Source organism: Alternaria viburni (assembly GCF_023758015.1).
Source record: "Alternaria viburni strain BMP 2772 chromosome Unknown scaffold_42, whole genome shotgun sequence".
Lineage (NCBI taxonomy): Eukaryota > Fungi > Ascomycota > Dothideomycetes > Pleosporales > Pleosporaceae > Alternaria > Alternaria viburni.
The window spans coordinates 39,194-51,966 of record NW_026055811.1 but is presented as its reverse complement, the minus strand read 5'-3'; the positions used below and the strand labels follow the sequence as shown (position 1 = coordinate 51,966).

Here is a 12,773-nt window from a genome sequence, read left to right as displayed (position 1 = left end):
TGTTTCCGGCGATGTGGTGCTGTCATTGTGGTACCTGCCGCAACGGCCCCGATGTGGGGAACCGGCGACTTTAGCCTCAGGGTCCAGGCGACGTCAGAGGGTTTCAGGGACCTTCGCCCGACCACCGAAATCACAGGAGATGTGCACATGCAGAAAGGATTATAAACTATCATCTTTTGAGACTATTTGTAAGAACGTTGATACGTCTTGCCATCTACCTGACCGTAGTATAACGCTGTGCGGACAACTGCCTCTACCAACAACAACTTGTTAGGAAGAAGCACGCCAATCTCGCGCCATCCTGATGCAATAAGTACTAACCTTCTGAAGTCCCCTCTCACGGGTACAGAAACTGGATGGCAGCCTTGTCTAGATCCGAGATCTTAGTAGGACGTGGAATCCTCTGCGCGTTCGACGAATCAGGTCCTGAGCCGTCACTAGGACGTCCGTTCTTCCAGCGCACAAGAGGCATATCTTGGACGGCGCCGTTTGGATATCCAGCGGCCGAAGCAGAATAGTATTGCATGATGGAGTCGTGGTCGTACTGAAAACCCTTGGTTGGAACATAGTCGTGACGGTCCTCGTTTTGGCCCATGTCCAACGAATACTCATGAGGTACCCCCCAGTTGAGGTCCCTGGTGGTACCCAGATATTGCGACTTACATACTTCGTCGATCGTGAAACCCCTCCACCGGGGCTCGCTCTCAACCTTTTTCTTGGCCTCCCAGTAACCGATGAGCTTCGTGCAGTCGAAGTGGACAAACTGGTCCCCTGAAACCATTAGTTAAAGTAGGAATATTTCCACATAGACAAGACTCACTATCAGCTCGCTGATGCTCATGCTCTAAGCCAATAACATGTCCCATCTCGTGGACTACTTCCCAGGCCCAATTGTTCCATCCGGATGAATCGTAGGCGATCTGGAGACTGTGGCGACCAGGACGGTTGTCGCTGAACATAGAAAAAGGTCTTTAGTAATTTGGCGGCGGATATTAAAAATGTCGACTTATTTAGTTGACTTACTATTTTTCAGCGGCGTATCCTGTTGTCGCACGACTGTGACCCACCGTCGACCACTCGATCACAAGGGTACCTTGGGGGACTCGTGGGTTCCACATCCATTGTTTGGTTTGATATATGAAGCAGCGCGGATGCATGTTGTTGGCTTTGTCGTAGTAATGGCGAAAGCCATCAAATCGATGTCGATTCTTAGATGGGGGGCCCAACTTGTTCTTCCACGCAACTGCTGCATCATTCACTATCGTAGGCAAAGTCAGTAATCTTAACTCTGGCAATACAAGCTGGAACAAGCAGCGTCACGTACCGATCTGATGAAGCTCATGATAGTCCCTACGTGTTGCGAAGCAGTAGTGGATGTACACCAGATTAACGTTCTTGAGATCGTTAGGCCAGACGGCCTTGTTGGGCGTGGCTCCGCCGCCGATGATGGTCATCCAACCCTTGCCTCCGTCACCACCTAGCTGCCCGCTTGCTTGTAGTTCAGCGACACGGTCTTCGACCAACGAGCTGTTGGTGAGACGATTGTCGTTGAAAGGGAACGTGCAGGCGGAGGTCAGTGTCGCAAAAACACCGACGAGAAGGAGGAGTAACACCCGCATGTTGAACCAAGATGTGGGGATTTCAAGTAAGTGGAGTGCGGTGAAGTCGGTTGACGGGTAAGAGAGGAGATGAGAGGACGGATTGTTACCGACAAGACAACTTAAAAGCTTTTGCTAGCGCGATTATCTCTTCAGTATATATGGCCGCCTGGAGGTGAGCGAAAAAGAGCAAACGCTCCCAAGGAAGCTTTGACCAATACAGCGTCCTGGACGGGCGGTGACCGATCGGCTGTCTCTGCCCGCCACCTCTTATGGATATTGTAACAACAACAGGGCAAGCAGAAGCACGTTTGCAAAACAAAGGTAAGTAGAACGGTTAGTCAAGAATAGACTTGTTGATACCTAAAGCAGTGACATGATCTGATAGACGATCGGAGCCCACAGCTATCTAGTCTGAATTTCGTGATCCGATAAGCAGAAAAGCTCTTACATCGTAGCTGCTCGAATAGACTGAGATTGTGACACAGTATACACATCAAGTCGCTTGCTCACAAACCCTACTTCCTCGCAATCGCAACATCAGCAACCATCCTTATCTTATTCACCCCACCCTCAACCTTGGACCACTCATTACGAGGCAATTCTTCCACGATAGAGTCGAGCGCCTCCTCCCACATCCTCTCATCGCGCTGCTGCCATCCACCGACAGGCGTCCCCAAAAAGGTCCACGCAATAGACGCCCATCGCCTAAGATCAGTACCAAGATTCAGAGACGCCTCCTTCTGCACATATTTGACATCCTTCCACCCAGCCGCCCTGGTGGCTTGCTCAATCTCTTCCTTCTGAAAGCAACTCTTGCTCAGAAAAGGCGCGATTGGCTCCTCCGTACCACGTGTCTTGTAGTGCGCGTTCTTAAGCGCAATTTGCCATGGCATTTCTGCCCAACCAGTAATAACGCCTGTGCCACCTGGCTTCAAAGTACGTAGGATATGCGAGGCGGCGCCGCCGTCGTCAGAAAGGCCTGCGAAGACGAAGTTGATGAAGGAGTAATCGAAGGTGTTGTCTGGGAAGTTGAGGTTGCAGGCGTCCATTGTCTCGACTTTGACTGGCCACGAGGGCTTGTCGGTGAGATTGGCTTGCAGTTGCGCGAGGAACATGGGGTTTACGTCTGTGGCGTGGATCTTGAGACTGCTTGGGAAGCTGCTTCCCATTATCGCTATGGTCACTGCGCCGGGACCGCAGCCGTTGTCGTGGACGACAGACGTTGCAGCGAGTGGTGGGAATCGCTGATACCGCCTTGGAGTTCTTGGAAGAGGGCGCCGTCGAAATCGAGCGCTTGCTTTGGCTTGGACGGGGCGGTCATGATTTTGGAATTGAATTTGTACATGAAAGTGCTGTTATGGGGTTTGGGTATGTAATGTGCCTGTGTGAGCCTAAAAGATGACAGTAATACTGTGGTGTTAAAAAAACACATCGTCATATACTGGAGTCGGAGACGTTTCCAGAGGTATGGTCCGAGAAAGCTCATGTGCACGACATCCATAGAGCCAGACGTAATCAGACGTTTGCGTTTGGAGCACTCGAGCATATCTCAGACGCTGTCCGACGAGGCTTTTGGGTCCCGTTTCTGACTGACCAATCTTGGAAGGAGACCTAGTCTGAGGACTCGGAGCGGGAACGAGGCATAAATGATTGTGACGGCAGAGTAGAATAGCGGTCGGTAGTACTTCATGGTCTGGAGGATCGAACAGGTTACGCGGTCAGTCTTGGCTTGTTTGAGCTGGATTGCAGGAGATGGCGGAGGGCTCGGCTACCCCGCGAAGGTTGGCGCGCTGTCGCTGATGGCTCGAGTGGTGAAGCAGTGCACACAAGGAATTTGACTCCTTTGTCATCAGAACGATGTACAAGTCGCCGAATGCGTGTTGATGACTACGAGGGGCATGCGTCGGTCTAAAGATGGGACGGTAGTAGTGAGATGTGGCTAGTGACGTACGCCACCCGTGGACCGCGTGGGCCGAAACAAACCATAGAACGGGACACGAATTGCCAAGTCAAGACATCCACGAATGCTCCCCCAGGACCCCCAGATCCTCTTTCTCCCATATACCAAGCCTTCTTGATGCGGTAGCGACTGCATTACGCGTCTTTCAAGATGTCTGCGCCCACTACATCGGATCCCATACAGCAGAGTGGTAGGTGAGCTTGCAGCCCTCGGAGGTGCCAGTAAACTCCGCTTTCACGTCGCGGCCCATGTGGGAGCACGGGAGAATTATACGCTAACTGGTGACGACAGGCACTTTGTCCAAGTCGCAGAAAAAGAAGAACAAGAAGAAAGCCGCCGCTGCGAACAAGGCGGACGGCACAGACAAAGTGAATGGGGACCACGCCAGAAGCGACGCGGAGGATCACGACGAAGACGCCGAGGATGAGGCCGAGCAGGCTGTATGCGGTCCACGAGAGCCCTCTATGCAACCACGAGTACTAATGGTGTCAACGCAGAAGCCCGCCGCGCATTCAGCCGATCCAGACGCCGACGACGTAGACGACGACCAACCGCCGCTGTCGCCGACCCTGCAGACAAACGGGACTCCACACCACAGCATCTCGTCCGCGATTGCGCTTGGACTGGCACGCTCACGCTCGCAACAAGGAATCTCCGCGTCTCCACCTCCTCCCTCAGACGCCAGCGCACGCCTAGACGCGATAGCCAAGGAGCGCGATGCGCTACGCCAGGAAGTCACGGAGTTGAGGAAGAGTCTGGAGGAGGTTCAGAACAAGCAGGCCACGGGGACATCAGACGAGTCACATGCGAATCATGAGGAGGAGATGCGGAGTTTGAGGGAGGAGCTGGATGAAGCCAACGAGGGCAAGGAGCACTTTGAGACACAATACAAGAACTTGCTGGGTAGGGTCAATACGATCAAGACCAGCCTGGGCGATCGGTTAAAAGCCGATGCGGTATGTTCGCGCACGACTGTGCAGCAGACAGAGTACTGACCAAGTGCAGGCCAGAATCGAGGAATTCCAATCGCAAATCGCCGACCTCGAGGAGCAAACCCGCGAGCTACAAGAGAACAACAACAGCCTGACAGAGGAACTCGCAAAGCTACGGCAAGAAAAGGAAGCCCAGGCATCCGAAATCGAGACCCTACGGAGCAGGTCAACTCTGTCGCAACAGAACTGGATCAAGGAACGCGACGAGCTGATTTCGCGAGAAGCATACGCGAGGGAAGAGTTCGAGAACGCCAAACAAGCCATGCAAGACTGGGAAGTGTTGGCCATGAACGAGCGATCTCTGCGCGAGAACCTGGCTGAGAAGGATGCTGAGTTGCGGGATCAGCTGGAGTCGATGCGGGAAGAGTACGAACGCGCTGCCAGGGATAGGGACACCAATAATCAAGCTGTGGAGGGTCTGCAGAAGGCGCTGCAGGAAGTACAGAACCGTGAGTACAATCTTCTTTCGACAAGAGTCTATCCTAATTGACCATATGCAGTGCGAAAAGCCGAGCTCAAAAAGTCCGTCGAGACCTACGAATCGCAAATCAACGACCTGCGGAAACAAGTCCAAGCCGCGGAATCAGCGTCCAACGCCGCCAAAGCCACTCTCGAATCCACGCAGAAAGATCTCGAGCGCGCCCTCCCCTTCGAGAAGGAAGTCAAGGAGAAGAACCTGCTCATCGGCAAACTGCGCCACGAAGCCGTTACACTCAACGAACACCTCACTAAAGCACTGCGGATATTGAAAAAAGGACGGCCGGAGGATAACGTCGATCGACAGATTATCACAAACTACTTCTTGCATTTCCTGAGTATAGACCGGAGTGATCCGAAGAAATTCGAGGCGCTGCAGTTGATTTCTGCGTTGTTGGGCTGGACAGATGGTACGCCCCCTTTCCCTCTCCCTCTCCCACAACCCCCCTCTCCAACCATCCATTCCACCTAACTAACCCCCAACCCAGAGCAAAAAGAGCAAGCAGGACTCGCTCGCCCCGGCACATCATCCAGCTCAACCGGCCTGCGCATCCCCCTTTCCTCGCCCTTTAGACGAACGCCATCGACGGCGTCGCTGAGCGCCGCTGCCGCAGACCCCATGCTCATGGCTAGTAGCTCGAGTAATAAGGAGTCGTTGGCGGAGTTGTGGCAGGACTTCTTGGAGAGGGAGGCGGCGGAGGGGAAGGGCGATGCGAGTAGGAGGGGGAGTACGGTTGGGTCGCCGCCTATGGGTGCTAACGAGAAGAGGTAATGGATGGATGGGTGTAATCATAGAACACTTTGGTGCAACAGAATCGGGTGCTGAAGACACCTTGGATCGCTTGATTCGGTGTGCATTTGCCTGTGGTGTATTTCGTAGTCGCCTGTCCGTTATGTTGTTACATCTTTCATGTACGAAATCCCAACGCCTGAGCCGCGCCTGTATATACGCTACAAATACAGTCATCCAGACTATATGCTAATCGCTCCCGTTCACGGGTCGTTCATGTTTCCCGCACCAACTCTTTCAGCCTGTATACTTCTCCACAACTTCTTCCACCCCGCATCATCTCTTCCACCCCGTGTGCTTCATTACTGCCTCTTCCTTCGCCTTCCTTTGGTCGGGCTCTAGCGTCCGCATTCGCTGCGCCTCTTCGCGCTTTTCCCTCTTCATCACCTTCGCTTGCTTGTCGGTCGGTCGGCGGATGGCCCAGTTGAGCTGGCCGAAGATGGTGGTCTTGATGGCTGGGGTGTTTGTTAGCGGATAGTCCTCTTGATGTGGGGAATGGATGTCTTACCATCCACACAGTAGGGACACAGAATGTGCAGGCGCTTGACTCTTCCACAGCCAGAACATGTGTTCAGCGATGTGATATCTTTCAGTCCCTTGCCCGCCATGAACCGTTGGCGCTTCTTGCGGTATGACGTCTTCTTCTTGGGTACCGCATTGAGTATGCCATCCCAGATGTCGGATAGTGACGGTATTGAGGGGAGTGATAGGGACGGTATCGCGAGTGCGCCGAAAGGTGTGTTGATTGCGCCGAAAGGCTGTGATAGGCGTTGCAGGAAAGGCGTGTTGAGGATGGGCCGCATTGGGCCATTGAGACCCGGAAGCAGCGTCTGCCACAGAGGAGGGAGCGGGCGGGTGAGTGCCATGACTGCAGCGGTGACTGGCTGCGACGGGATTACGTAGGGCCGCGATATGGCGATGCCGGTGATGGTGTTGTAAAATGTCGTGACCCCAGTCCGAGCTTGCAGGTCGCGCCTTACCGCCCTCCCACTAGCGCGCCTTCGCTTCCTAGCTGCCCCCTTTCCCGCGCCTGCATCTCCACGAGAAAGTCGCCAGCGCAGCGACCCTGACTATTTACTCTATTACGACGACACCTCCGACCCTCCTCTCCCCAACCTAATTCCCTTTCACCCACCCACCTCCATCACCCCCAGTCCGCGCCCCGAGGCTCCCATCATCCACAATGGCTGCTGCATACAACCAGAACCAGTCGCAGCCCATCTTCCCGGACAGCTATGTCGGTTTCGACAGCATCACCAAGCAGATTGAGCGCAAGTCGGTCAAGCGGGGCTTCCAGTTCAATGTCATCTGCGTTGGTAAGACACATTCATATCTTCTATCACGTGTGTTCATTGGTATTGACGGTGTACAGGCCAGACTGGTCTCGGCAAGTCGACTCTGATCAACACGCTCTTCGCCTCGCACCTCATGGACTCCAAGGGCCGCTTCCAGCCCGACGAGGAGGTCCGCAGCACCACCAATATCCACCCCGTCTCACACATCATCGAGGAAAACGGCGTGCGTCTGCGCCTCAACATCGTCGACACGCCCGGCTATGGCGACCTGATCAACAACGAGCGCTGCTGGGACCCCATCGTCAAGTACATCAAGGACCAGCACAGCGCTTACCTCCGCAAGGAGCTGACCGCCCAGCGTGAGCGCTACCTCCAGGACACGCGCATCCACTGCTGCCTGTTCTTCATCCAGCCCTCTGGCCACGCCCTCAAGCCCATCGACATTGTCGTCCTCAAGAAGCTCAGCGAGTTTGTCAACGTCGTGCCCGTCATTGCCAAGAGCGACAGCCTGACCCTGGAGGAGCGTGCCGAGTTCAAGCACAGGATAAAGGAGGAGTTCCAGTTCCACAACCTGCGCATGTACCCTTACGACAACGAGGAGGATGACAACGAGGAAGTCCAGGCAAAGCAGGCCATTAAGGTGAGGAAGACTGGCGAGGTGCGATTGGACATCCGCTAACCTACAATAGGAACTCCTTCCCTTTGCCGTCGTCGGCTCTGAGAGGACCGTTGTTGTCAACGGCAGGAACGTCCGCGGTCGCCAGAACAAGTGGGGTATCATCAACGGTAGGCCATCTTCATCGCTCCTCTACGCGAACCCCACTAACACCCCACAGTTGAGGACGAGAACCACTGCGAATTCGTCTACCTCCGCAACTTCCTCACCCGTACCCACCTGCAAGACCTGATCGAGACGACCGCACAAATCCACTACGAGTCGTTCCGCGCCAAGCAGCTGCTTGCCCTCAAGGAGAGCTCCCACCAGGGCCACTCCTCGCGCCCCATCTCACCCTCTGCCGACCGCGAGCTCAGCAGGAACAGCCAGCGCATGACCATGAACGGGTACTAGGAGTTCCCGAATCATAACCGCGTCGATAGTAGCGGGGGCAAGCCCAACGGCCCTCCACCACCGCGTATGGAGCCACGCATGGAAAGGCCTGTCCCTATGATCGATGCTATCTGAGCGGAGGTGGCTTAGGTGTGCGTCAATCGCAAGGGGGGGCATTTGCGACATGTTTTTGATACCAGTGCATCATCTAGCACGAAAAGGGAGAGGAGGAGACTTTGCGGCACACTTTCGATTTGACACCTTTCTCAATATCCTTTTAGTTACGATGGATTCTTATTATCTTTCTTCATCTCGTATGTCATAGCACGGTGTAGTGGTTGAGCTGTGACCTTGGGTTGTGCCCGGGTCCCCTTCTAGGATAGCGGAGTAATTTGAAGCCTAGTGCTTTTCCATCATTCTTGCAAGCACGACTGTACGATGGCTTGGTGTCTTGCCCCGTTTGCCTGGTAGTTCGCTCTTTCCGCCGGTGCAGCGATGTCAGGCCATAATCTTGGGGATGGTACGATGGTCAGTCCGCTCTATCCAGGGAGGCAGGTACGGGATACCAGATGATACGAGCGCAGATCCTCATCTACCATTCTCCCCATTGAGACAGACAGGGCTCAGCGCCGCCCGACCCGCCCGAAGTCATCACACTCAAGCCGTATGCTCAAAACCATCGCCTTCAGCGCAACAACTTCGACCCTGCAAAATCCTCTATACTATCATCCCCCTTCTTCGCACCACCCGCCTTACTCTGCCCAGACACTCTCACCGGCCCCGTCTTCCCTCTTGCTGGTGATCGTGATCCATCAGGTGATTTTGCAGACGTGTTACTGTCGGTCTCGCCGACAATTCGCTCAATAACTTTCGCTTTCGCCCCAGCACGCTTAAACCTATCGTCGAAATCCGCAACGCCTTCTTCAGTGTTTGCAGTGTCGAAGGTGAGGGGGTCGGTTAGCGAGTGCAGGAGTGTGGTGTTGTTGCGTAGTCTCTCATTACTCTTTAACTGCGGCAGCGTTTTCCCTTCCTCCTCTTCATGCTTTGTTGTTGATACGGCATTGGATGTGAGCCCGGGTAACCGTGATCCCCAGACTACACTCCGTCCGTGGAGTTCTCCAAGAGAAGCGAACTTCTCGAAGCCTTTTTCTAAACCGAAAATTCGTCCTTCGATTCGCCCTGCGTGGGCGCCGGAGGTGGCGCCGAGGTTGTAGGCCGTGGTGTAGAGGGTGTCTTCTAGGGTTAGGAGGGCGTCGAAGGGGTCCGGGGAGGGGGTCCGGGTGGTTGGTGGGTTGGTTGGTTGGGATGCCATGGTTGTATGGATAGTGATTCGACGGTTCGGCTGGTTGTGAATTTGGTTGAGAATTTGGTGGTGTATATGGTGTTTCTTTCGTGGTGCTAATGTACAACTTTTGAAGTTATGACTGGATTCAATATCGTTTAAAGTGGATGAGTTTTGTTTTAGTTGTTGTTCGAAAAACTCCACCCTTTGCGCTCTGTAGAAAAGGCAGCAATTCAAGCTTCTATAGACTGCTCTACTGAGATCCGTGTGAGTTCCGCTTCTGAAAGGCGATCAAGTCCTTTGCTGCAAAGATCGAAGTCAGGGTTCAGCCACCTGTGGCGTCACTGGCTGGTGGGGTAAGTTTAGGCGGGGCAGCTACCACACACCCGTCGTGCGTGCAGTCATTCGCGTTTGACTCAGCTACTCGACCAAAGAAACGTGAAGCTGCATATACTCCCATTGCGCGCTCGCTTTCCTCCCATCCTCTTCGCCCTCAACTACATATTCCGATACGTCATAGTAAGAGCTACATCGTCATTTCTCTTACTACTACAACAAGCTGACTCCATACAGCTTACAACCTTCCATGACTGAGACAACCAAGAAGATCCTGCCCGTCGAGGGCGAGCGGAACGTGCTCATTACCAGCGCGCTCCCTTACGTGAACAATGTCCCGCATCTGGGCAACATCGTCGGCTCCGTACTCTCCGCTGACGTCTTCGCTCGCTTCTCACGCGCGCGCGGCTACAACACACTATACGTCTGCGGAACAGACGAATACGGCACAGCAACGGAGACGAAGGCCATAGAAGAGAAGTGTACGCCGAAGGAACTATGCGACAAGTACTACGCGCTGCACAGCGAGGTCTACAAGTGGTTCAATATCAGCTTTGACCACTTCGGACGCACACCCACACAGCAGCAGACCGATATCGCGCAGGACATCTTCACAAAACTGTACGAGAACGGATTTCTGGAGGAACAGACCACGACACAACCATACTGCGAAACACACAAGAGCTTCCTTGCGGACCGATTCGTCGAGGGCACATGTCCGTTGTGCGCATACGAAGACGCGCGTGGAGACCAGTGTGACAAGTGTGGACATCTTCTCGACCCTCTGGAGCTGAAGAACCCGCGTTGCAAGCTCGATGGCGCCACACCAGTTCCGCGCGAAACCAAGCACGTGTACCTTTGCCTCGACAAGCTGCAGCCATCAGAAGAGGAGTGGTTCAAAAAGGCGAGCAAGGAGGGTAACTGGAGCTCCAATGGTGTTCACATTACTTCATCGTGGTTGAAGGAGGGCCTAAGGCCGCGTGGTATCACTCGTGATCTGAAGTGGGGAACTGCGGTGCCGCTCGAGGTACGACGCACTTTTGAACACGACGAAATTCAGCTGACCGGTATCAGGGCTACGAGGACAAGGTTATGTACGTATGGTTCGACGCTTGCATAGGTTACGTGTCGATTACAGCAACCTACACCGAGGACTGGAAGAAATGGTGGCACAACCCTGAACACGTTAAGCTTTACCAGTTCATGGGCAAGGACAACGTGCCGTTCCACACGGTTGTCTTCCCCTGCTCGCAGATCGGTACCAAGGACAACTGGACCATGCTCAACACCATCTCAACCACAGAATACTTGAACTACGAGAAGGGCAAGTTCTCAAAGTCAAGGAACATTGGTGTATTTGGCAACAACGCCAAGGAGACCGGCATTCCATCTGACGTGTGGCGCTACTACCTTCTCTCACATCGGCCAGAAACTGGAGATACCGAGTTCGAGTGGGACGGCTTCATTGCCGCAAACAACAACGAGTTGCTGAAGAACCTAGGCAACTTCATCAACCGCGTGATCAAATTCGTCAACAACGCCAAGATCTACGATTCGGTCGTACCTGACTGGACCAAGTACGACGATGAGTACTTCACCGAGCACAAGAAGAAGGTCAACGATCTGCTGAAGACGTACATTACCGAGCTGGAGGATGTCAAGATTCGTGCCGCACTCGCGACCGCGCTTCATGTCTCGAGCTTGGGTAACTTGCTGCTACAAGACAACCGACTTGACAACAAGCTGGCTACCGAGCAACCCGATCGTTGCGCCGCTGTTGTCGGGCTTGCCTTGAGCCAGATTCATCTCCTCGCGAGTTTGATCGAACCATACATGTGAGTCTTGAATCTCTCCATCACATGACTGTTCATTGTGGTCGAGCAGCATACGATACGTCCCAGTACAGAACTTACGGCTAATCACGATACAGGCCCGATACCACCGCCGCCATCCTTTCCCAACTGAATGCCAAGTTCCTCATCATCCCCGACAAGTGGGAGGCGCAATCACTCCCCGTCGGCCACAAGATCGGAACGGCCGGTTATCTCTTCACTCAAATCAAGCCCGAGAAAGAGCAAGAATGGCGCGAGCAGTTTGGTGGCGAGGAGGCTCGGAAGGCCAAGGAGGAGAAGGCCAAGAAGGCAGCTGCTAAGAAGGCGGAGAAGGAGCGCAAGAAGGCGAAGAAGGCTGCCGGTGCTGACAAGGGTGTTGAAGCTGCAGAGAAGGGTCAAGACGGACCTGCAGCCAAGACCGCTGAGGAGGAAGTGACGAGAGGAGTTGAGCAGGTCAGCCTACAGACCTCATAGTGTGTGAGTCTGATCAGGCGGTTCTGGGAGTTATGGCGCTACGTTTAGGGGAGAGCACTGGCAGCATGATGCAGGGGCGTTTGCATTCAACAAATCTTGGGGGTTGTCACCGTGTGTTTGATGAGAAACATCGCTAAGACCATGGGACGGCAGAGTACGCTTTTCAGGTCCGAGACAGTTGGTCTGTTTCAACATGTAGCCACGCGTAAGGCATGAGTTTGTTATACTAGATCAGACCTGAATTATCCTTTTCGAGGTACCATTGCAAGCGACATCACTGTCAAAATCTCTCCGGCCACCATGTCCGCGTGGTCGGAACACTTCTATTAGTCACCTTTACACGGCTTGTATGCCCCCAGAGAAAGAAGGTAGACCGCAACTTTAGGAGAGCCGCGTTTATCCGAGGTGCCATGGACCCTGGTTTCAAGGTTGACGTAGGTCGTGAGCCGGCTCGTTGGTCTGGGTCAACAACGACGATGATACCAGCTTATTGTGTCTATCTCTACGTCAACCTCAGACATGAGCCCTTCTACGACAAGGGTATCAACGTCGCTGACCCCCATCATAGTAGTTGTGCGGAGATGCGCACTCTTGCACAAAGGGCATGCAGTGACATGTTTGCGCTCAACCACCATCGTGACTACCTTACAGTATGACGCTCCTGCCCTACACGTCTCCATATCCCC

The 12,773-nt window shown here is 53.9% G+C and overlaps 7 protein-coding genes across 7 annotated transcripts; 3 read left to right on the top strand and 4 right to left on the bottom strand.

Annotated features, from left to right (window-relative positions):
• Positions 1-337: 337 nt before the first annotated feature.
• J4E79_011448 (uncharacterized protein) lies at positions 338-1,619 on the bottom strand (the record flags this gene model as incomplete). The annotated part of the gene is made up of 4 exons (XM_049360277.1): positions 338-771; positions 821-951; positions 1,024-1,042; positions 1,325-1,619. The coding sequence occupies 4 exons, from the start codon at positions 1,617-1,619 to the stop codon at positions 338-340; spliced, it is 879 nt and encodes a 292-aa protein (XP_049205229.1).
• Positions 1,620-2,116: 497 nt separating this feature from the next.
• J4E79_011447 (uncharacterized protein) lies at positions 2,117-2,922 on the bottom strand (the record flags this gene model as incomplete). The annotated part of the gene is made up of 2 exons (XM_049360276.1): positions 2,117-2,759; positions 2,786-2,922. The coding sequence occupies 2 exons, from the start codon at positions 2,920-2,922 to the stop codon at positions 2,117-2,119; spliced, it is 780 nt and encodes a 259-aa protein (XP_049205228.1).
• A 789-nt stretch (positions 2,923-3,711) lies between these two features.
• Positions 3,712-5,802, top strand: J4E79_011446 (uncharacterized protein; the record flags this gene model as incomplete). Its single annotated transcript, XM_049360275.1, has 5 exons — positions 3,712-3,751; positions 3,853-4,517; positions 4,567-5,002; positions 5,054-5,440; positions 5,519-5,802. 5 exons carry the CDS (start codon positions 3,712-3,714, stop codon positions 5,800-5,802), a joined length of 1,812 nt encoding a protein of 603 aa, XP_049205227.1.
• A 294-nt stretch (positions 5,803-6,096) lies between these two features.
• Positions 6,097-6,686, bottom strand: J4E79_011445 (uncharacterized protein; the record flags this gene model as incomplete). Its single annotated transcript, XM_049360274.1, has 2 exons — positions 6,097-6,275; positions 6,329-6,686. The coding sequence occupies 2 exons, from the start codon at positions 6,684-6,686 to the stop codon at positions 6,097-6,099; spliced, it is 537 nt and encodes a 178-aa protein (XP_049205226.1).
• A 317-nt stretch (positions 6,687-7,003) lies between these two features.
• Positions 7,004-8,184, top strand: SPN2 (Septin Spn2; the record flags this gene model as incomplete). The annotated part of the gene is made up of 4 exons (XM_049360273.1): positions 7,004-7,136; positions 7,193-7,755; positions 7,805-7,901; positions 7,952-8,184. The coding sequence occupies 4 exons, from the start codon at positions 7,004-7,006 to the stop codon at positions 8,182-8,184; spliced, it is 1,026 nt and encodes a 341-aa protein (XP_049205225.1).
• Positions 8,185-8,915: 731 nt separating this feature from the next.
• Positions 8,916-9,475, bottom strand: J4E79_011443 (uncharacterized protein; the record flags this gene model as incomplete). Its single annotated transcript, XM_049360272.1, has 2 exons — positions 8,916-8,958; positions 8,994-9,475. 2 exons carry the CDS (start codon positions 9,473-9,475, stop codon positions 8,916-8,918), a joined length of 525 nt encoding a protein of 174 aa, XP_049205224.1.
• Positions 9,476-10,031: 556 nt separating this feature from the next.
• Positions 10,032-12,087, top strand: RAR1 (putative methionine--tRNA ligase, cytoplasmic protein rar1; the record flags this gene model as incomplete). Its single annotated transcript, XM_049360271.1, has 3 exons — positions 10,032-10,808; positions 10,856-11,616; positions 11,712-12,087. 3 exons carry the CDS (start codon positions 10,032-10,034, stop codon positions 12,085-12,087), a joined length of 1,914 nt encoding a protein of 637 aa, XP_049205223.1.
• Between the last annotated feature and the right edge of the window lie 686 nt (positions 12,088-12,773).